General features: G+C 40.7%; 3 protein-coding genes across 3 annotated transcripts; all 3 read right to left on the bottom strand.

Annotated features, from left to right (window-relative positions):
* Positions 1 to 1985: 1985 nt before the first annotated feature.
* On the bottom strand, positions 1986 to 7607 carry LOC114868181 (extracellular calcium-sensing receptor-like). The gene is made up of 11 exons (XM_029171614.2): positions 7414 to 7607; positions 7069 to 7301; positions 6829 to 6911; positions 6503 to 6682; positions 6199 to 6387; positions 5625 to 6116; positions 4732 to 4941; positions 4512 to 4635; positions 4196 to 4389; positions 3757 to 4038; positions 1986 to 3688 (listed from the first exon to the last, which is right to left on the bottom strand). The coding sequence occupies exons 1-11, from the start codon at positions 7605 to 7607 to the stop codon at positions 3260 to 3262; spliced, it is 2610 nt and encodes an 869-aa protein (XP_029027447.1). The 3' UTR covers positions 1986 to 3259.
* A 4753-nt stretch (positions 7608 to 12360) lies between these two features.
* LOC114868180 (extracellular calcium-sensing receptor-like) lies at positions 12361 to 16534 on the bottom strand. Its single transcript, XM_055514272.1, has 12 exons — positions 16348 to 16534; positions 16052 to 16194; positions 15738 to 15826; positions 15312 to 15491; positions 14868 to 15056; positions 14511 to 14722; positions 14237 to 14417; positions 13916 to 14125; positions 13696 to 13819; positions 13376 to 13569; positions 13014 to 13295; positions 12361 to 12938 (listed from the first exon to the last, which is right to left on the bottom strand). Exons 1-12 carry the CDS (start codon positions 16491 to 16493, stop codon positions 12510 to 12512), a joined length of 2379 nt encoding a protein of 792 aa, XP_055370247.1. The 5' UTR covers positions 16494 to 16534; the 3' UTR covers positions 12361 to 12509.
* Positions 16535 to 17153: 619 nt separating this feature from the next.
* LOC114868066 (extracellular calcium-sensing receptor-like) lies at positions 17154 to 22275 on the bottom strand. Its single transcript, XM_055514271.1, has 12 exons — positions 22135 to 22275; positions 21733 to 22037; positions 21368 to 21576; positions 21177 to 21268; positions 20773 to 20952; positions 20469 to 20657; positions 19863 to 20354; positions 19536 to 19745; positions 19325 to 19448; positions 18772 to 18965; positions 18410 to 18691; positions 17154 to 18326 (listed from the first exon to the last, which is right to left on the bottom strand). The coding sequence occupies exons 1-12, from the start codon at positions 22192 to 22194 to the stop codon at positions 17892 to 17894; spliced, it is 2772 nt and encodes a 923-aa protein (XP_055370246.1). The 5' UTR covers positions 22195 to 22275; the 3' UTR covers positions 17154 to 17891.
* Positions 22276 to 23466: the final 1191 nt, after the last annotated feature.

Below are 23466 nucleotides of genomic sequence, written 5' to 3'. Positions count from 1 at the left end.
CTGCGTTCCCTCAGGAGTCGTCTGCCAGTTGACCAGGTCGTACTTTGCTGGAATATCAGCACCTTGAAAATAGAAGTTTTCTCCTTGTGGTGTGGTGAAGTTCACTTTGTTCAAGTGCTGCAGCAGCTGTGAGACCAGTAAAACACTGAAACGTGTCACAGTGTAACTGACTGTGTTAAATGAATGTTAGAGTAACAGATGCGTTTTTGGATCATTCCCAGGAACAGACTGATTAGTGTGTTTACCTCTTTGGGTTTGATGCTATTTGGAGAAGAGCAGGTGGAGTTGCTTTCTCTGTTGGGGCAGGAGAGAAGGCCGTGAAGAGCTTGAGCTGCAGCATAAACAGCAAGATAGACGTTATATGACACTCGAAGCTGAGACATGTCAGTTAAGAGATTCTTTAGTCCCTCAAGTGTCTCTGTCCCACTGCAGGGTGGTAGTGAAGCTCCTTGAACAGACACAGAGGCAGAAACATTTGATGGTTGACCAGGCAGCAAGGCAATGGCCCCAGGACTGCACTTAAACTCTTTTTCCCAGAATTCTCTTAAAAACCCATCAGAGGGACGATGAAGTGGGTTTAAGCTTTTGAGAAAGGTTTCAAATCCAGGTATAGTTGAGTTTCTAATGGCAACGCCAACAACACCTCTTGCCACTTTTCTAGTGACAAGATCTTGGAGAAGATCACCACTGGTGCTCCAAGCCTCACTGGCTATAAACTGACGGTCAGTTACCTAGTGACAGAAAATAGACAGTCATTTTTAAAACACCCTAATCACTATGTAATTAATATATAATTGTATTTCAATGTCTCACATTTAGCTTGGCCAGCTGCAGGAATACCTCCCTCACATCTGTATACCAGGCAAACACCACAATCACTCTTGCGGTTGATGCCTGGATTGTAAGAGCAGCTCGTTTGGCATCACTGACTATGTTTTCTGAGTTGACTTTCTCAGTGAATGATACACACACCCCTGCTTCCTGAGTTGCCTCCTGGAATATCTAATGTGTAAAGATGAAGACTTAAAAAACAAAAAACAAAACAGAAAAAACATTCACAGCACAGAGTGTATAGGATTATGTAAGACAGTTATTATCATATAATGAATGAAAACACCTTTATTGCTGAAAGGCCATAGTTATTATCTGCCACTACGGCCCCAACCCAAATCCATTTGTAATGTATGACCAGCTGAGCAAAAGCTCTGGCTTGATAGAAATCACTGGGAATGGTCCTGAAGAAGACAGGATGCTGGATCCTGTCACTGAGACAGGAGCAGGTTGAGATGTAACTGATCTGAAAAGCATATTTAAAAGATTGATTTTAATTATCCTAAAAAGAAATTTCAACAACTCACTGCCATGATAAAACACAAAATTAAGGATCAATTAGTAAACAAATGTATAGTAAAGTGTTTAGGAATTATTACTCACTAAAGGTACAGAGAGTGGTCCCAGGACTCTGGACTGTATCTCGGCTGTAACAGAGGAAACACCACCAATAATAAGGGGGACAGGGTGATGACCTGAAGAGAGCAGTGAATGTGAATCAAATACAGTAATACATGTGACATACAAGATACATGTAATTATATTAAATTCGTTATAATTTACCTGTTACTCCTTTGATCTCTTCTCCATTCTGAGTAGAATCCTCTGTAAAATTACATGTGGCGCTGTCTCCTCCTGCCAGTGACAGTATTGTTTGGGGAGCCCACAGCGGCTGACCACAGCTATCAAAGACGTGGTAGCCCAGCTTCACACCTGGCAGCAGTGTTTTACTAAGACTGATTTCTTCTAGGGCAAAGACCATGGAATAGACATACTGTAGAGAGACATAATCTAACCTGACACAATAAAGACAGGAAGAAGAAAAGTAGCACTGTAATAATCTCCGTTATTCTGTTACAGATAAAATAGCTAACAGTATTCATCAATATTTTCATTATTATGTTTTACCCAGTGCATGGTTTGTATTCTGGCTTCTGTGTAAAGTTGTGGTATGCAGCTGGATTTTGATAATGAAGTTTAAAGAGCCCACCGATGATTACGTCTCCATCCTGGAACAGACCCTGGTGGCTCGGTGTTCCCAACCGAGAACAAGTCACTGCCTGTCCCACACTGAGTCCCAGCTGTCTGCACATCAGCCCCATCAGGAGCAGGGACAGGACTGAGGAGGTCCAGCACATGGATGCAGCTGCTCTGGACAGTCACTGTATCTGCATGCAGACAGCTTGTTACACTGTCAATCAAAAATATCAGTGAGAAAATGAAATTTGTTTCACTTTAAGTCATCAATTAGCATAAAAACACTTCAAAAATTTAAAAAACATTGTATACAGCGTAGTACAAAACCTGCAATCACACACAGTACGATGAGCTGAACACTGATATGCACCCTCCTCCTCTAAACAGTTGAACTGCAATGTGGATATTTATAACTCAACTAAAGCAAGCAAGGATCACTACACTACAGGTGTTGCTACCACAACAACAATCCCAAGTCCCTCCTCGGAGGAATAAAATGAATGCAATAGAATAAAGACAGAGTAGGGTAATGAATTATGACATACTGTAAAGACCAGGTTTTTACATAAACTGAAAATTTTCCCAAATTGATTCAACTGGCAACTAACACTGTTTAATTAACTTTTCTTAAAAATACAGAGCAGATGTTCAGGATAAATTACTTTCATACCATACCAGGGACTCACAGAACATGTCGTCATGTATCAGTAACTTACAGTAATATATAAGGCTTAACGCCAAAATTATTCCTATGAAGTTGGTATGTAGCAGAATGCTGTGCCTCTTAACATATAGATTTCATGCAGTATTTAGGATCTGCTGTATTGTCAATTCATGCTGGTGAGAAAAGGTTTATGAATCATTAACTAGTCTTCGTAGATTTGTTACTGTTTACCTTGTTAAAAAACAGTCATTAAAGTAGTCTGAAAAGACAGTTGAAACTAAGTCAGATGGCTATCTTTCCTCTAAGCCACCCAAGACAGCGTTTGATGTTGTAGTGAACATATGTGAATTTAAAAAAAATTAAAATAGTGCATTTACCAAAACTCAAGTACAAATGTCATAGATTGTGTTCATTTGTTGGTGTCCAAACTTTGTAGTGGACTTGTGGATTCTTTAGATTAAATTGAACAACAAAAATTGGCCAGGGGGTTTACTGGAATACACAATTAAAAAAATGAACAAAACTAAATGAATGATAAATCTTAATAATCATTGTTGATTATTAATATCAGGCTGATCTGGCCATCACATGTTTCTTAGTGTTTTTCTCAGGTCTTAAAAGAATAATAAAACATTTAGGAGCAAAGATACAGAGCAGTAAACCATAGCTAGAAGCCAAGATTGCAAAAATCTCCACAGCCACTGAGTATTTCCCCGGAGAGCTAATGTAAGCGGGAACAAAGGCCACCCAGACAGAACAGAAGATTAGCATGCTGAAGGTGATCAGCTTGGCCTCATTGAAGTTGTCTGGGAGCTTCCGAGCAAGAAAGGCCAAGAGAAGACAAGTGCAGGCCAGAAGGCCAATGTAGCCCAGGACCAGAGAGAAGCCCACCACAGAGGCCATGGCACACTGCAGGGTGACCTTTGACCCTTGGAAGCCCAGATCACGTTTGGGCTCAGGAGCACTGAGGGACAGCCAAACAGTGCAGATGATAATCTGAAAGGAAATAACACAATTATAAAAGTAATATACAAACTCATTTGATTGCAAAATCATTAAAATACCTGTACACATGTCAGGAAGCAGACGCTTCCTCTCTGTTGGGATGGACCAAACCACTTCATTAAGGCTTCAGCACCAGGTCGAGCTGAGCGGAAAGCTGCTAAAACCACCATGGTTTTGATTTGGAGGCAGGAAACGCAAAGTACAAAACTGATTCCAAAAGCCGCCTGCTGGAAGCGACAAGACCAGACTGATGGACGACCAATGAAAACCAGGGAGCACAGGAAGCACAGCTTCAACGACACAAGAAGCAGGAAGCTCAGTTCTGAGTTGTTGGCTCGGACCTACAGGTAAAAGGTCACATTGGAAAATTAAAAACCTAAGAGGAACCGATTTAGAATAAACTAGAGCTATATTAACTGAGGCTGAGGTCATACACAATTATACAGCATAAACCATTGATGATTTAATAACATGATTCACAATGCTGTCACATCTCACCATAGGTGTTTGGTAATAACAGAGAAACACCAAAAATACAACTGTTGTCACTGTGGCTCCAAATACAGCTGCTGTAGTCAGCGTGATGCCCAGAGTATCATTAAAGGAGAGAAAGTCCAGCTGACGTGGGACACAGGCAGTTCTGTTAGTGTTGGACCAGAACTCTGATGGACAATGCTCACACTGAAATGAACCTGTGAAAAGAGTTGACATGACTCTAAACAATGAGAAATTGTAACACTAATTGAGAACAGATCACTTAAAAAATGTGTGGAAAATAAAATGATTTCTTATCAATTTCATTACATGACCTCACCAGTTTCATTACTAAATTGTCCTTCAGCACACGGGATACAGTTGAAGCAGCAGACTGGTTCACCTTTCCTAATAGTTTTTCTTGTTCCTGGGGAGCAGCTCTCTGTACACACTGAAGTAGGGGCCTAAAACATTCCACACATAACCCAAAAGATCTAACAAACTTTTTCTGAACAAAAAAATTCAAAAAACAGTGTGTCTAAATACTTGGCTACTAAAACCTGGTTGGTTCCTGAGCTCCACTGAATTGCTGACTCGTTAAGGTGGATGTCAAACCCGTCCACCCGACCAATCAGAACTAGTTTCTGCGTTCCCTCAGGAGTCGTCTGCCAGTTGACCAGGTCGTACTTTGCTGGAATATCAGCACCTTGGAAATAGAAGTTTTCTCCTCGTGGTGTGGTGAAGTTCACTTTGTTCAGGTGCTGCAGCAGCTGTGAGACGAGTAAAACACTGAAACAGGTCACAGTGTAACTGTGTGACATGGAAAAAACTAACAGGAACTCAAAAGCAGATTCAAAGTCAAAGCAGGTATGACAGCAAATAAACTTCTAATATAGGAATATTGATCAGCTTATATGGCCTAACTTATTTAAAACTCACAGCGCTGTTGGAAACAGGAATAAACAACACCACAACATGGATAAAAGAGCCTGAAGGATAAACCTCACCTCAAGAGTGATCACTAATCAGTAATTATTAAGACAGAAAACAAGTATAATTCAATAGGCTTTTTTAAAAAACAGTCACTGCATAGCAGGATATTCATAATAGATGTTGATACAAAACCAGAACATGAAGAACCACAACCCTAACTAACTAACTGATTAAGAAATATACAGTATGAACCCTGATGAACAAACTACTGGTCAAGGGGAAACAAGCAAAATTGGACACAGCAAAGACTCACTAACCTAGTGTTTAAATACACAAACAAACAAGGACCTAACAACAAACACCTCTCACAGCAGATTAAGGCCAGGCTTCAGAATTAAAAGGGGACCAGTCTGCCTCCTTATGACTGGAGGACTAAAACAACAAACTGTGGTACATTAAAGGTTGATTAACAGACGTGTTTTTGGATCATTGCAATGAACAGACTGATTAGTGTGTTTACCTCTTTTTGTTTGATGCTATTTGGAGAAGAGCAGGTGGAGTTGCTTTCTCTGTTGGGGCAGGAGAGAAGGCTGTGAAGAGCTTGAGCTGCAGCATAAACAGCAAGATAGACATTATACGACACGCTGAGCTGAGACACATCAGTCAAGAGATTCTTCAGGCCCTCGAGTGTCTCTGTTCCACTGCAGGGTGATAGTGAAGCTCCTTGAACAGACACAGAGGCAGAAACATTGGATGGTTGACTAGGCAGCAAGGCAATGGCAGCAGCTCCAGGACTGCACTTAAACTCAGTTTCCCAGAATTCTCTTAAAAACCCATCAAAAGGACGATGAACTGGGTTTAAGCTTCTGAGAAAGGTTTCAAATCCAGGTATAGTTGAGTTTCTAATGGCAACGCCAATAACACCTCTTGCCACTTTTCTAGTGACAAGATCTTGGAGAAGATCACCACTGGTGCTCCAAGCCTCACTGGCTATAAACTGACGGTCAGTTACCTAGTGACAGAAAATAGACAGTCATTTTTAAAACACCTTGATTACTATGTATTCAATATACAATTGTATTTTAATGTCTCACTTTTAACTTGGCCAGCTGCAGGAATAGCTCCCTCACATCTGTATACCAGGCAAACACAACAATCACTCTTGCGGTTGATGCCTGGATTGTGAGAGCAGCTCGTTTGGCATCACTGACAATGTTTTCTGAGTTGACTTTCTCAGTGAATGATACACACACCCCTGCTTCCTGAGTTGCCTCCAGGAATATCTAATGTGTAAAGATGAAGACTTAAAAAACAAAAAACAAAACAGAAAAAACATTCACAGCACAGAGTGTATAGGATTATGTAAGACAGTTATTATCATATAATGAATGAAAACACCTTTATTGCTGAAAGGCCATAGTTATTATCTGCCACTACGGCCCCAACCCAAATCCATTTGTAATGTATGACCAGCTGAGCAAAAGCTCTGGCTTGATAGAAATCACTGGGAATGGTCCTGAAGAAGACAGGATGCTGGATCCTGTCACTGAGACAGGAGCAGGTTGAGATGTAACTGATCTGAAAAGCATATTTAAAAGATTGATTTTAATTATCCTAAAAAGAAATTTCAACAACTCACTGCCATGATAAAACACAAAATTAAGGATCAATTAGTAAACAAATGTATAGTAAAGTGTTTAGGAATTATTACTCACTAAAGGTACAGAGAGTGGTCCCAGGACTCTGGACTGTATCTCGGCTGTAACAGAGGAAGCACCACCGATAATAAGGGGAACAGGGTGATGACCTGAAGAGAGCATTGAATTTCAATCAAATACAGTATAACATGTGACATACAAAGTTAAAGAGTGATGACTTGAAAACAGCATTGAATGTGTATTCAATACAGTAATACACGTGACATACAAGTTACATGTAATTATATCAAATTAGTTATAATTTACCTGTTACTCCTTTGATCTCTTCTCCATTCTGAGTAGAATCCTCTGTAAAATTACATGTGGCGCTGTCTCCTCCTGCCAGTGACAGTATTGTTTGGGGAGCCCACAGCGGCTGACCACAGCTATCAAAGATGTGGTAGCCCAGCTTCACACCTGGCAGCAGTGTTTTACTAAGATTGATTTCTTCTAGGGCAAAGACCATGGAATAGACATACTGCAGAGAGACATAATCTAACCTGACACAATAAAGACAGGAAGAAGAAAAGCAGCACTGTAATAATCTCAGTTATTCTGTTACAGATAAATTAGCTAACAGTATTCATCAATATTTTCATTATTATGTTTTACCCAGTGCATGGTTTGTATTCTGGCTTCTGTGTAAAGTTGTGGTATGCAGCTGGATTTTGATAATGGAGGGTAAATAGCCCACCAATAATTATATCTCCATCCTGGAACAGACCCTGGCGGCTCGGTGTTCCCAACCGAGAACAAGTCACTGCCTGTCCCACACTGAGTCCCAGCTGTCTGCACATCAGCCCCATCAGGAGCAGGGACGGGACTGAGGAGGTCCAGCACATGGATGCAGCTGCTCTGGACAGTCACTGTATCTGCATGCAGACAGCTTGTTACACTGTCAGTCAAAAATACCAGGGAAGAATTTTGTTTTACTTCATGAAATTTGTTTCACTTCAAGTCATTAATCAGCATCATAACATTTCCAACATTTAAAACATTATATACAGCGTAGTACAAAGCCTGCAATCACATTTGCGCTGAAATAAGCTGTGCATGAGCTGAACACTGACATACACCCTCCTCCTATTAATAGTCAAACTGTGATGTGGATATTTATAACACAACTAAAGCAAGCAATCACTACACGACTGGTGTTCCTACCTCAACAACAATTTCAAGCCCCTCCTATGAGGAATAAAACAAGTCCAATAAAATGAAGAAAAACTGATTAAGCTGCGACCTGACAGTGTCTGATCAGTTTCAGTGTTGATGTTCAGGATAAATATCATCACAATACAACATTAGTCAAAATAACTTATTACTATATTATGGCCTCAAAGTAAATATCAGCATCTATCAGTAACTTAATAAATGAGACGCAACAGAAACCTTATTCCTCTGGATTGGTACAGTACTGTATGTAGCATGATGTTTTGCCTCTTGATATGAATGTTTCATACAGTATTTAAGAGCTGTTACACACAATAGAGAGGGAATTTTCATTAAATTAATTTTTCACAGCTGTAGGTCAAAAGTCATTTGCACCTTCACCCTTACCTCCAAAGCCAGAGGCCACCCAACAATGTCAAGGGGCCACCTGCACTCTAACCTCTAAATGTCAAAGGCCCACTGTGTCAAATATCACCTGCACCTTCGTCCTCTCAGGTTAGAGATTGGCCCCTAAATGTCAAAGGGTTATGTGATGCCTCCACATGCGTATGTCTTTATAAAGATGTTGCTATGAGTTTTTTTTTTTTGCAATCTGTGTGTATGGGAGAAAATGGCCCGTTTCAATACAGAATGCAACATTTTCCAGCATGTCATCAGCATATCATGCAAAGAGTGGTTGTAACTTTTCGATAAATGGGGAGATGAAATTGCTCTTCTGTTTCGAATGAGCCAGGCTTATAAGGAACTGATTGTAGTCAAAAAGGCTCTGGTCTCGTTATACAAAAAGTCCTCAGAGCTGTCTGAGCTGAATTTGTTTTCATGCCGCTTGACCGAGCTTACAGTAGCATAGAGGATAAGCAGTATGTGGTGATTTCTCCAATCTCATCCATAACAGAGGGCAGTCCTTTTGAATTTTATGTAGCGGTGGAGGGAGAGCGCTACCTCAATCTTAAAGAGGCTGTAAAGGTTGAAAATTACAACGCGCTGATGGGACTGATCTAGCTGCTGGCGCTGACGTGGGCATTGTCAACTACCCTCTGAATACAATATTTAGCCAATGCAATGTGACTCTGGGGGATCGTCTGATCTTCCAGTCAAGCGCCACTGACGATTATAGGGCCGTGATTGAAGCTTTGCTGAATTACCCAACCCTGAAAAGTCAATTAATTGTTGGCGCCTTGGACTCTCAAGTGGTCAATAACGAGCCAAACAGCAGATTTGTTGCAAGGGCCAGGTTCAGCGCTCAGTCGCGTGAATTTCATCTCCTTGGTCCAATACACATCTTTTTCTGCGTGAGGCTGTTTTTAAATTCTGTTGATTTAAGAATTAAACTCACAAGAGCCAGCAACGCCTTATGTTTAATGCATGCCACAAACGCTGATTATAAGCTTCTCTGTTTGTAAAGAAGATGATGATGTCCCCCGCTGTGCGCATAGGACGCTCGTCGGCCCTGATCGAAGTAAACGCTCTGTATCCTCTCTCGCAGTTTAATGTAAAGACATTCTCCATTCCCGCCTGGTTAACCATGAAGCTTTTACCGGGAGAAGTACTATGAACCCTTTCAGGTTTACGCCTGCTACGACTACGTTGTCGAGATTAATTCAAAAAGGAACTTTTTTGTATGTATGTTTGTGTGGGGGTGGGTGCAACCAGCTGCTGAAACCAAACAAATCAATGAAGCAAAACAATAGGCACAAAATAAATAAGTAAGGATGTACCTCGGGCAAACACATTCATAACTAAACAACTGCCATTCTGGGGTTTGACTGTTGAATTAATATTAATATTAATAATAGTGTTCTGGTATGTGCACACACTCCCTCAAACATACATATAAATATGTCATATACATAAACATATACATACACATACACATACACCTATGCATTATTATACATAATCACATAATACCTACATGTACAATTAATCACGGATATGATGATAGTTATAGGTAACAGTAGTACTTCCTATTAAGTATAAGTTTAGAAAGCCTGTTTATCAGCTGAGGTGTAGAGTGTCCCACTACAAGGTTAGTAAAGCTGTAGCTTAACATTGTTCACCCAAAGGGTGAGACAGACGTTGGTGCATAAACAATGCCTCTTGTTAAAGCCAGGGTGACGGCCGCTACACCCAGCCAAATGAGTGGAGGGACAAAACCCAGAAGCCAGGGAGCCCACACACCTTCGGTTCTGGGAGGGTAGGTGTCGTGACCCATGCCTACCACACAGAACCTGCCAAGCAGAGCTGCAGCAGCCACAGAGACAACACCCGAGGTCAGAGTGGACCACTGTGGGTCAACGTTATCCACCCCAAAAATAACAGGGGCAAACACTACCCCCAGGGAGGGTAGGTTCCTAGCCTGCTGCCCATGTTGCCCCAGGCAGAGTCCACAGCACTTCCCAAGCTGGGAATTATAACTGGTTGGTGATTCTCTGCACCGAGTGGGCCAGTGGGCGAGGCTTCAACTGGCCTCAAGGCGAAGGCCCTCTATTAGGCACAAATGATGGGAACAGCCATTATCATTCCTATTTAGGGAAGAGGGAAGGTTGATACCCAGGAGAACACATTAAGTGAGACGCACCCGTGGCAGAAGAGACCAGGGAGTTGTGGGCATATCGTATTTTTGGCACTATTAGGCACACCTAAGATCTTTAAATTTTCTCCATAATCGGCCATGCACCGTATAATACGATGCACCTTATGTGTGTGTAAAACGCTGACATCTGACATGTTCACGAGGCACAATACAACTGACTGAATCTATGGTTTGGAAGTGGAGAAGGCAAGAAAATAAACTGTGTCAAGTAAGAGGTGGCCACAGTTAGAAGACTAACTTGAACAATGGATCATTGAGAACAAAAAACAGCTGGGAGAAGTGTCTCTACAGTTAGCATTTAAGTGAAGACATTGATAGCACAAAACATGAAGCTCTGTCACAGATCCTGCTCTTTAGTTCTGGTTTTATTTAGTTTGCTGTTTTATTTTGACCATTTCCACTGGCTGGCTGTGGTGTCGTAGCATCGGACAGAGCCAAGAAACGGTTCAGCTTCTCTGACAGCTCTGCATCAGCCCTAATAGTCACATATTGTCTGTTTTTATAGCTGGTGAGATGTTATGTTCTCTGCCACACCTGGTGTGGGTTGTCTGTCGCAGGTGGTCCTTTATTTTCCTCTTGTAGTCCACCTTAGCTGTCTTAATGCATTTCCTCAGATCAGCCCTGGCTATTCTGTACTAGGCCTTGTCCCCGGCACTAAATGCTGATAGCCTTACAGGCTTTGAGTAGGGGCCGTAGCTCTCTGTTCATCCAATGTATATGTTAGGGTAAACCCCAGATGTTCTTTTCAACAGTCACATTATCTGTACAGGACACATCACAGTTTCTGTGTATTCCTTGGGATTCGGGGTCTCAAAAATACTTCACTCAGTGTGTGCAAAACAGTCTTCATGCTAAGAGAGTACCTCAGCCGTGCTTTAGCTTGTACGCCAGCATCTTTGATTGGATCGGATTATCTGCAATAAAACGGCCCAAAGACTGCAGTACACACACTCCCCTGCACTTAGTAGAGAGACGTGTTCTAACCAGTTGTATAGGCTCCTCTGCTGATAGGGGAATAGCAGTGGGGAGAGTGCGTACATGAGGAGATTGAAAACGAAGGGGATACAGGTGCATGGCTGATCGAGAACACGTGCACGACGATGCTGCTCAGCCAAGCAATTATGCATCTTGGCACCAACCGGGTGATCAAAACTTCTTTTTAACTCACCAATAAACAGAAAAAAGTGAAGTACAAAGAGGAAATTAAACGTAACATAAGCTATGGTCGCCTGATTAGATGAATATATACAAGTTGTTAAGAGAAGATCATCGAGCACTGCAACAGGAAACCCCTACCAATAGGCGGGTGCCACTCCAAGCCTTTAGCAAAAAACAAACGCCTATACATGCCTGGAGGGGAGGAGAAAGGCAAAATTATGTTTTTGCCTACAGCACGGAAACATTTTGATGGCATCCTTCCTAGTATGACTGGAAGTGTCAATTATTAATATTATGGCTTGCAATACATGTTTGTCGTCATGTGGTTCCGTGGTGTCAAGGTGGAGAGGGATGCCAAAGGAAAAATTGAGTGTGGAGCACACAGGATGTACAGGGAGGAAATATAGTAAGAATATAGTAAAGATAACCTTTTCTTAAAAATGCAAATCAATGGTCGAACATATGTCTGCAAACCGGAGGAGTAACACGGCCCAAGGTTAGTGACCCAGTTCGTATTAACACATACACATAATACTGCCGTTATTCCTATTTTCTCTCCACCAATGTTAAAAAGTTTTTGCACATTTTACCTGATGTAAAAGTTTTATAATACAACTTGCTTTTCGGTGGTGAAGTATTACTTTAATACCAGTGCAGCAAAGAATTCTTTCACATATGTACCAACAAAATCGGCCAGTAATTGAATTGAATGTAACATTAAGACATAAACATAAAGATAAATAAATACATGATTAAGCTCAATGAACAGAGATGATTATTATTATCAGACTGACCTACCCATCACATGTCTCCTTGTGTTTTGCTCAGGTCTTAAAAGAATAATGAAACACTTTGGAGCAAACATACAGAGCAGTAAACCATAGCTAGAAGCCAAGATTGCAAAAGTCTCCACAGCCACTGAGTATTTGCCAGGAGAACTAACATAAGCGGGAACAAAGGCCACCCAGACAGCACAGAAGATCAGCATGCTGAAGGTGATCAGCTTGGCCTCATTGAAGTTGTCTGGGAGCTTCCGAGCAGGAAAGGCCAAGAGGAGACAAGTGCAGGCCAGAAGGCCGATGTAGCCCAGGACCAGAGAGAAGCCCACCAAAGAGGCCATGGCACACTGCAGGGTGACCTTTGACCCTTGGAAGCCCAGATCATGTTTGGGCTCAGGAGGACTGAGGGACAGCCAAACAGTACAGATGATAATCTGAGAGGAAATACCACATAATTATAAAATAAAACTAATAGACAAATTCATTTGGTTGCAAAATCATTGAAATACCTGTACACATGTCAGGAAGCAGACGCATCCTCTCTGTTGGGATGGACCAAACCACTTCATCAAGGCTTCAGCACCAGGTCGAGCTGAGCGGAAAGCTGCTAGAACCACCATGGTTTTAATTTGGAGGCAGGAAACGCAAAGTACAAAACTGATTCCAAAAGCCGCCTGCTGGAAGCGACAAGACCAGACTGATGGACGACCAATGAAAACCAGGGAGCACAGGAAGCACAGCTTCAACGACACAAGAAGCAGGAAGCTCAGTTCTGAGTTGTTGGCTCTGACCTACAGGTAAAAGGTCACACTAATAAACAGAACAGCAAACAAAATGCACACTAATGATTTACATAATACCAGGTTCTCACCACAGGTGTTTGACGGTTACAAAGAAATACCACAAACACAACTGTTGTCACTGTGGCTCCAAATAAAGCTGCTGTAGTCAGCGTGATGCCCAGAGTATCATTAAAAGAGAGGAAGTCCAGCTGACGTGGAACACAGGCAGTTCTGTTAGTGTTGGACCAGAACTCTAATGGACAACTCTCACACTGAAGAGAATCTGTGTAAGAAAAGGCAGCAGTGTGAAAGCAACCTGAAAGTGTTATATTCTAATTATGTGTACAGTTCAATTATTAAATCAATAAATATAAAAGGTCTATTGATGTTGTCTATTACATGACCTCACCCGTTTCATTACTAAATTCTCCTTCAGCACATGGGATACAGTCGAAGCAGCAGACTGGTTCACCTTTCCTAATAGATTTTCTTGTTCCTGGGGAGCAGCTCTCTGTACACACTGAAGTAGGTGCCTAAAACATTCCACACATAACCCAAAAGATCTAACAAACTTTTTTTGAAAAAAATATTTCAAAAAACAGTGTGTCTAAATACTTTGCTACTAAAACCTGGTTGGTTCCTGTGCTCCACTGAATTGCTGACTCGTTTAGGTGGATTTCAAACCCGTCCACCCGACCAATCAGAACTAGTTTCTGCGTTCCCTCAGGAGTCGTCTGCCAGTTGACCAGGTCGTACTTTGCTGGAATATCAGCACCTTGAAAATAGAAGTTTTCTCCTTGTGGTGTGGTGAAGTTTACTTTGTTCAAGTGCTGCAGCAGCTGTGAGACCAGTAAAACACTGAAACAGGTCACAGTGTAACTGACTGTGTTAAATAAATGTTATTAACAGATTTCTTGTGGCTCATTCCCAGGACTGATTAGTGTGTTTACCTCTTTAGGTTTGATGCTTTTTGGAGAAGAGCAGGTGGAGTTTCTGTCTCTGTTGGGGCAGGAGAGAAGGCTGTGAAGAGCTTGAGCTGCAGCATAAACAGCAAGATAGACATTATACGAAACTCTGAGCTGAGACACATCAGTCAAGAGATTCTTCAGTCCTTCGAGTGTCTCTTTTCCACTGCAGGGTGGTAGTGAAGCTCCTTGAACAGATACAGAGGCAGAAACATTTGATGATTGACCAGGCAGCAAGGCAACAGCCCCAGGACTGCACTTAAACTCAGTTTCCCAGAATTCTCTTAAAAACCCATCAAAAGGACGATGAACTGGGTTTAAGCTTCTGAGAAAGGTTTCAAATCCAGCTATAGTTGAGTTTCTAATGGCAACGCCAACAACACCTCTTGCCACTTTTCTAGTGACAAGATCTTGGAGAAGATCACCACTGGTGCTCCAAGCCTCACTGGCTATAAACTGACGGTCAGTTACCTAGTGACAGTGAAAAGACACAGCCAATGCTAAGTTGAATATTATTGGTGTATTTAATATTGTATATTCATATATATACAAGGCTTGTTTAAAGATGTGAAATCCACATACTGCATTTAGCATAAATATAATTTTAGTTTCTCACATTTATGTCTTCTAGCTGCAGAAACAGTTCTCTCACATCTGTATACCAGGCAAAGATCAGAATAACTACTACTGTTGAGGCTTGGATTCTCAGCGCAGCCCACCTAGAATCTCTCACAGAAGTTTCCATGTTGACAGTCTCTGTAAATGCCAGACACACTTCTGACCCCTCAGTCTCTTCTTGAAATATCTGAAATAAAAAAGAAAAATAGTATACTGATAATTAATGGAGAATTAAGGAAAGAAAAATAAATTACAGTGCATAGTTTATACAGTATTTTTTAATAGTACAAATGACTAAAAGTTAGTTTAGGCCTTTTTGATTTTAATATATTGATATGAATAAAATATTTTTGGAGATATATATTATTTAAAACTTTTTCATTACTTAGTTTAAGTTTAGCTAAGAAGGATGGGCTTTTAAAAAAATACTAGAAAAAAACACCTTTATTGCCTTGAGACCATAGTTATTGTTTGCTATCACTGCCCCGATCCAGGTCCATTTGTAGCGTCTGACCAACTTTGCAATGGCTCGTGCTTGGTAAATATCACTGGGGATGGTCCTGAAGATGTTGGGATACTGGAGCCTGTCACTCAGACAGGGGCAGGTTGCCAGGTAAGTAATCTGAGTAATACAGCGTGTTAAACATTCAGTAATTTTGAAATAACTTATATCATAAATTAAAGCAAATCTGATCAAATATATGCAGATTCAAAAGATGGTGTTTTCCTCATCTGGGAGGAAACAAGGCTAGGTAACAACAGTATAGAATACAGGAACAGCAGAATTATTGTGAATATAATGAGTAAATGAGGATGACAATAACTCACAAAAAAACAATGTTCACCTCATACCCACAACTATACTCACTAACGGTATGGAGAGAGGCCCCAGGATTCTGGAGAGGATCTCAGCTGTTACAGAAGATGCACCGCCGATGATAAGAGGAATTGTCTGATAACCTGCAGACAGCAATAAAACTGTTACCTTCTACAGGTAAATGACATTTTAACACCCCAAATATATTTTATTTACTGTGAAACTCAGCTTTATCTGACTATGGATTAAGAGTAATACTAAATAAGTGACTGTACCTCTCCTCTCGTCAGGTTCCTTTCCAGACTCGGTAAAATCATTGGTGTAATTACAGGTGGTGCCGTCCCCTCCTGCTAGTGACAGCGCTGCCTGGGGAGCCCATGGTGATTGGCCACAGCAATCGTACATATGGTAGCCCAGCTTCACACCTGGCAGCAGCGTTTTACTGTGGTTGATTTCCTCCAGTGCAAAGACCATGGCATACATGTACTGCAGTGGAGCATATTCTAACCTTAGAGCATGAGAGAAAGGATAAAAAACGTTCTGACTCAACATTTTACCTGATACTGTGAAGCAAAGGGCACTAATGTTAATTTGTTTTGAAGAAACATCCAACAAACTATTAATACTACTATTACTATGTCAGCACATTTGAGAGTTTTACCCAGTGCACGGTTTGTAGTATGGCAATCGAGTGAAGTCATGGTCTAGAGCTGGATTTTTGTAATTAAGATTGAATAATCCGCCAATAATCACGTCTCCATCCTGGAACACACCTGCATTGCCTGGTTTACCCCACTGAGAGCACATGATGGTCTGAGCACCCTGTGGTCCCACATTGAGCCCCAGCTGCCTGCCCGTCAGCCCCACAAGCAGCAGGATCAAGGATATCCACAGATTGAAGTAACAAAAGAACCAATACATTTCTAATCTGTACCGTTTATAGCCTTAAAAATCACTGGGAACAACTTTGTCACTTAGGCAAGGGCCACTCGAAAGGTACAGAAACTGATCTGAGGGACACAAAAATGAGGGACATTTTTAGTCATTTTGAGACATCTTACAGTAGACTAGAATATGAGATACTGTCATGAAAAGCAATCTGATAAAACCTACAACCATTTTTACTTTTATTTTTCATCTTTAAATGTAAATATTTCTCTACACTAATAGGAAATGTGCCTTTCAACATGCAAGTATTACTCTAACAGGGGTAGAAGGCAGTGAAGTGCACTGAATAGAGGGAAGTCAAGTAAGAAATGGCATCAACTGTTTCAAATGAACATACATTAATACAGTTTTTTATAGTATTTAGAACAATACTCACCCAAAGGTACAGAGAATAGCCACAGGATTGTAGATTGTCTCAGCAGCTCCAAATGAAGCACAAGTGATGATGCACTGGATTACGTGTTCAAATGTGCTCCTCCTCTGAACTATTCAGTTGTTCATGTGGGTATTTATAATTGATGTAAGGCATTATCGCAAGCAAGAGCACACAATGACACATGCATTGAGGACCGAATCTCTTCTCCCATGGGTCATGCTAGCAATTGCATAATTGTAGGTGATGAGTGCAGAGGTGGAGCAGGAAGATGGAAAGTATACAGTATGTGTCCACAATTATCATTTAACTATGGTATATATATTTTTTTCCTTTTTGTCTTATATACATGTTCATACATATGTTTTCTCATTTTCTTACGTATGTTTTCATGTTGCCCTTTCTAGAACTGGAAACCATGACTTGGCCTGTAATGTAGGTCATTATTTGGGGGTCAACATGATCCACGCACAAAAAAATGTTTTGATGTTGTATATTATGTAATACTATTGTAATAAATTTAAATTTAAAATATATATAAGTGAAAATACAGAATCACATTTTTTTAGATAGTTTTACTGTATCAATGTAAAGTTAATTTATTAAGATTTCTTTTTCTTTCCTCTTTTGTGTTTTTATGTAATATTATTAGTATACATATAATATACATTAAGGTTTCGCTGTTAAAAACATACTGTAAAATGTGTGTTCCATTGTGCTTTATTACAGCAGCTTTATTTGGAGCCACAGTAAAAAGAAATCATCTCTCTGTTGCTTCGGTATATATTACACACTATAGGAAAATAAAGACATGCAACCAAACAAAATGTTTATTTACATTTTCAACATGACTAATAAAGCTTGTTGACTAAAACCATGCATGATTAAGAAGACAAACATCTGGCCATTACGTGTTTTTTAGTGTTTTGCTCAGGTCTTAAAAGAATAATAAAACATTTAGGAGCAAAGATACAGAGCAGTAAACCATAGCTAGAAGCCAAGATTGCAAAAATCTCCACAGCTACTGAATATTTCCCAGGAGAGCTAATGTAAGCAGGAACAAAGGCCACCCAGACAGCACAGAAGATCAGCATGCTGAAGGTGATCAGCTTGGCCTCATTGAAGTTGTCTGGGAGCTTCCGAGCAAGAAAGGCCAAGAGAAGACAAGTGCAGGCCAGAAGGCCAATGTAGCCTAGGACCAGAGAGAAGCCCACCACAGAGGCCATGGCACACTGCAGAGTGACCTTTGACCCTTGGAAACCCAGATCACGTTTGGGTTCAGGAGGACACAGAGACAGCCAAACAGTGCAGATGATAATCTGAGAGGAAACACATATAACTGCAATCAATAAAAAACTATTAGTGTTAAAAACTTACAGACATGAAAACAGAACATTAATACCTGTATACAAGTGAAAATACAGATGCTTCCTCTCTGTTGGGATGGACCAAACCACTTCATCAAGGCTTCAGCACCAGGTCGAGCTGAACGGAAGGCTACTAAAACCACAACAGTTTTGATTTGGAGACAGGAAACACAAAGTACAAAACTGATCCCAAAAGCCGCCTGCTGGAAGCGACAAGACCAGACTGATGGACGACCAATGAAAACCAGGGAGCACAGGAAGCACAGCTTCAACGACACAAGAAGCAGGAAGCTCAGTTCTGAGTTATTGGCTCTGACCTACAGGTAAAGAGTCACAGTAATAAACAGAACAGCAAACAAAATGCACACTAATGGTTTATATTATACTAGGTTCTTACCACAGGTGTTTGGTGATAACAAAGGAACACCACAAACACAGCTGTTGTCACAGTGGCTCCAAATAAAGCTGCTGTAGTCAGCGTGATGCCCAGAGTATCATTAAAAGAGAGGAAGTCCAGCTGATGTGGGACACAGGCAGTTCTGTTAGTGTTGGACCAGAACTCTGATGGACAACTCTCACACTGAAGAGAACCTATGAGAGATAAAAGGGGAATTTGACAAATGATTAAGTTGTCACCACGTAACAAGCAGGTTTTTACTACAGGCAAGAAAAACATCAGAATAAAGTTAATTTATGTTGTAATTGACCTGTGTCATAATGTGTTTCCATTCATTTCAGATTAGCAAACTCTGAGGACAGAAATATATTTCTACTGTTACTAATAACTTTTACAGTAACATAGCACTGTATTCCACACAAGGACAGATAAAAAAATCCAAAGCAGGAGAGGAGTCAGTTTAAATCATCTATTTGCACTATGAAAGTACAATTGCCTTTTAATGACATACACAATTTATTGAAATGTTATTTATGTATGGTGTAGATTTTACCAGTTTCATTGTTAAATTCTCCGTCAGCACATGGGATACAGTCGAAGCAGCAGACTGGTTCACCTTTCCTAATAGTTTTTCTTGTGCCTGGGGAGCAGCTTTCTGTACACACTGAAGTAGGTGCCTAAAACATTTCACAGATCATTCAAAAGATCTAACCAATGTATTTTAATAATAATAAGAAATTCTACAAAATGACAGTGTCTAAAACCTGGTTGGTTCCTGTGCTCCACTGAATTGCTGACTCGTTAAGGTGGAGGTTGAACCCGTCCACCCGACCAATCAGAACTAGTTTCTGCGTTCCCTCAGGAGTCGTCTGCCAGTTGACCAGGTCGTACTTTGCTGGAATATCAGCACCTTGAAAGTAGAAGTTTTCTCCTTGTGGTGTGGTAAAGTTCACTTTGCTCAAGTGCTGCAGTAGCTGTGAGACCAGTAAAACACTGAAACAGGTCACAGTGTAACTGACTGGGTTAAATAAATGTTAGATAACCAGATGTGTTTTTGGATCATTCCCAGGAACAGACTGATTAGTTTTTACCTCTTTGGGTTTGATGCTTTTTGGAGAAGAGCAGGTGGAGTTGCTGTCTCTGTTGGGGCAGGAGAGAAGGCTGTGAAGAGCTTGAGCTGCAGCATAAACAGCAAGATACACATTATATGACACTCGGAGTTGAGACACATCAGTCAAGAGATTCTTCAGTCCCTCGAGTGTCTCTGTCCCACTGCAGGGTGATAGTGAAGCTCCTTGAACAGATACAGAGGCAGAAACATTGGATGGTTGACTAGGCAGCAAAGCAACAGCAGCAGCCCCAGGACTGCACTTAAACTCAGTTTCCCAGAATTCTCTTAAAAACCTATCAAAGGGACGATGAAGTGGGTTTAAGCTTCTAAGAAAAGTTTCAAATCCAGGTATAGTTGAGCTTCTGATGGCAACACCAACAACACCTCTTGCCACTTTTCTAGTGACAAGGTTTTGGAGAAGATCACCACTGGTGCTCCAAGCCTCACTGGCTATAAACTGACGGTCAGTTACCTAGTGACAGTTAAAAGACACAGTCAATATAAAGTTAAACATTAAATTTAAATTGTTATAATCCTATAGCATGTCATAGCATTCAAATTACTATTACCAGTCTCAGTGCCTTACATTTATCTTAGCCAGTTGTAGGAATAGCTCCCTCACATCTGTATACCAGTTAACAACCAGGATCACTCTCGCAGTTGAGGCCTGGATTGTGAAAGCAGCTCGTTTGGCATCACTGGCGATGTTTTCCCTGTTGATAATCTCTATGAAAGCCAGACACACCCCGGCACCCTGAGTCTCCTCCTGGAATATCTGAAACATGTTAGTTAAAACAATAAAATAAAAACAAATAAGCAAAAAGAAATTACCCATGTGACAGTGTCAACATTTTTACTGTACATGTACTGTATGTAGCTGCTTTAAACACCTTTAATGCTGTTTGGCCATAGTTGCTGTTTGCTACCACTGCCCCAATCCAAGTCCAGTTGTGCTGTATGACCAGCTGGGCAATGGCTCGCGCTTGGTAAATGTCACTGGGGATGGTCCTGAAGACATTGGGATACTGGAGCCTGTTGCTCAGACAGGGACAGGTTGCGATGTAACTAATCTGCAATACACACACAAAACCAACATTTTAAGCAATTTAGTTTTCTTGCATCTAAAATTAATCAATCCCCCACATGAAATAACAAAAATTTGGAGCTTAAAACCACAAGAGCAGCAGTTCAGTGGAAGCATAACAGGTCCTTCACATAGAAGGTGAAGTAAAAAAATGTCACTATCAACATGAAAATAAGGAGTGTGTCCACACTGTATCCAAGCAATACCCACTAAAGGTACAGAGACTGGGCCAAGAATTTCGGACAGCATCGCAGTTGTTAATGACGAATCAGCACCGATAATAAGAGGAAGAGGGTGATCGTCTAAAGTCATCCAAGCAGAAAAAAAACATAATATTACCCAGGTGATAACATTTTGCTTCATGTGCTGTTTAGAGAGAGATATGATTGGAGTTACTGTACCTCCTCCTGCAGAATCTTCTGTATAACTACAAATGATGCTGTCTCCTCCCGCTAGGGACAGAGCTGCCTGGGGAGCCCATGGCGGTCGGCTGCAGGTATCAAAAATGCGGTAGCCCAGCTTCATACCTGGTAGCAGCGTTTCACTGTGATTGATTTCCTCCAGCGTGAAAATCATAGTATACATGTACTGCAATGGACCATAGTCCAACCTGTGATCAAGAAATGGTTTACAGTTATATTTCATCTGTGCTATCCACAAGAATTAAGCCAGCACAGTTTAGCGTTAAAATAAAGTTTGATTGACTCTATGAAGTATCAACTAGTCAAAAGTCACAGTAATTACTGTACAGTATTAAGGGTTCTACCCAGTGCACTGTTTGTAGTTAGGCATCTTAGTGAAGTCATGGTCTATATCTGGAGTTTGGTAATGAAGATTAAATAGTCCACCGACAACAACGTCCCCATCCTGGAACAGACCAGGGCTACTGGGGGCACCCCACCGAGAACAAGCCACAGTCTGAGTACCCAGCAGTTCCTCAGTGGGTTCCAGCATTTGGCTCACAAGCCCCACAAAGAGCAGCAGAGACGTGATAGAGTACATCCACAGAGTTAAATGCCAGGAGAAGTAACACATGATAAAGTGGGGCAGCTTGTGGTTCATGGCAATCACCTGCAGAGCAAATCAACAGTTAAAAGAGTTAAAGACAAGAGTTCACATTCTGAATACGTACGGTTCATTGTCAAGTGATGTCAAAGCTGCAACATACCCCCTCCTCTTCTGAACAAATGACTTGGTGAGATGGGCATTTATAATTGATGTGAAGCATTAGTGCATGCAAGCACAATGACAGATGCAAACAAGCCCACAGCCCTCCTCTCAAGAGTGACTACAAAATAACAACTGGTAATTGCAGGGGAGTAGTTTCAGATCCATGACGAAATTGAATAAACAAAAAGGCTTTGTTGGAATTTTTTTTGCTGATCTGCTGTAACCTCATTAGCTGTGCTATGGCCTTGAAGTTTTCTCCCTTCTGCTCTGCAAGAAATAGGGAGTACCAGTGGGTAGCATCTTTATCTGATGTGCTTGGTGCAAGAAATATTTTCCCATGTATCGTGTGACTTTTTACCTCCCCGGGTGGAACCCAACTACATTATGAGCTGTACTCCTTTTTTTTCTTCAGTGAGAGGAAGTTGCCTTTGCTGTAAACTGCATACTTGGGAGGCTTGTCCAGGATCCCAAGATCCTTGCTTTGTCGGGACATTAAGTCGCCGATTAAAGTCTGTGCACAACTCTGTTCAGTTGAAGTAAATCTGACTATATAAATAAGTGTTATTGTTTGACAGTCTCTAAGTGACATTTTAACTTCCTAGAGAAAGTCTCAGAGACCTTTTGTGTTCTATGTCTGATTGAGATCAAAACTGAGAAGTTGTTTTACTGAGACAGCTGTGTCCGCAGGAAACTAGTTCCTGTAGAAGCCTGGCACAGTCGATGATCTCTGTGAACACTGTGATGTTGATCGTTGATCTCAATCCTCATAGTGAATCAAATTAACTTAAAAATGGGAAACGAAGGGTGAAAACCTTGAAGGTGATTCGAGATACAGGTCTAAAAGACATCCTCGGGCGACTAAATATTTACCGTAGTGGAAAAAGTGGAAAATTTAAAAAGTAGAATTGTGACTATATAAAAATAATAATGGAATAATAGAAATATAATAGAAAATATATAAAAGAAATAATTTCAGAATTGTTTAGTAATAATATAAAAATAACCTATAATACAACAATAGTAATAGAATTGATGTGCTTAAACATAAATATAAAGGCATGTGTCAATTAAAAACTAAGAAGGAATAAGTTCATTTATTAATTAGATGGAACATTGTGGGAGTGGTGTATGAATATTAATATTCTGTGATAATTCCTTATTATTATAATACTTTATGTGATGTATGAAAATAACACTTTATGTAAAGATATTGATTAAAAACCAATGAAATGAAGCAAAAGCAACAGTGTTTGTTGTAGACAGTGAAGAATGCTATTGACACTATAGCAGAGGACAGAGAGGACGTGACAGTAAAAAGTTTAGAGGACGC

The sequence above is a fragment of the Betta splendens genome, chromosome 13 (genome assembly GCF_900634795.4).
Source record: "Betta splendens chromosome 13, fBetSpl5.4, whole genome shotgun sequence".
NCBI classification, from domain to species: domain Eukaryota; kingdom Metazoa; phylum Chordata; class Actinopteri; order Anabantiformes; family Osphronemidae; genus Betta; species Betta splendens.
The sequence above is the reverse complement of the archived record's forward strand: the minus strand, read 5'-3'. Positions and strand labels throughout refer to the sequence as shown.

Excerpts from the sequence above, each read along its gene's own strand:
- LOC114868180 (XM_055514272.1), bottom strand. The coding sequence starts at position 16,493 with ATGTGCTCTCAGTGGGGTAAACCAGGCAATGCAGGTGTGTTCCAGGAT. Across the intron at positions 14,723-14,867 it reads TGCAGCTAGAAGACATAAAT|GTAACTGACCGTCAGTTTAT; the intron begins GTGAGAAACTAA and ends CACTGTCACTAG. Across the intron at positions 14,126-14,236 it reads AAAGCATCAAACCTAAAGAG|CTGCTGCAGCACTTGAACAA; the intron begins GTAAACACACTA and ends CTGGTCTCACAG.
- LOC114868066 (XM_055514271.1), bottom strand. The coding sequence starts at position 22,194 with ATGCTTCACATCAATTATAAATGCCCATCTCACCAAGTCATTTGTTCA. Across the intron at positions 20,355-20,468 it reads TACAACTGGCTAAGATAAAT|GTAACTGACCGTCAGTTTAT; the intron begins GTAAGGCACTGA and ends AACTGTCACTAG. Across the intron at positions 18,966-19,324 it reads AGAATTTAACAATGAAACTG|GTTCTCTTCAGTGTGAGAGT; the intron begins GTAAAATCTACA and ends TATCTCTCATAG.
- LOC114868181 (XM_029171614.2), bottom strand. The coding sequence starts at position 7,607 with ATGGGGCTGATGTGCAGACAGCTGGGACTCAGTGTGGGACAGGCAGTG. Across the intron at positions 7,302-7,413 it reads GAATACAAACCATGCACTGG|GTTAGATTATGTCTCTCTGC; the intron begins GTAAAACATAAT and ends TTATTGTGTCAG. Across the intron at positions 6,388-6,502 it reads ATGGCCTTTCAGCAATAAAG|ATATTCCTGGAGGCAACTCA; the intron begins GTGTTTTCATTC and ends TTTACACATTAG.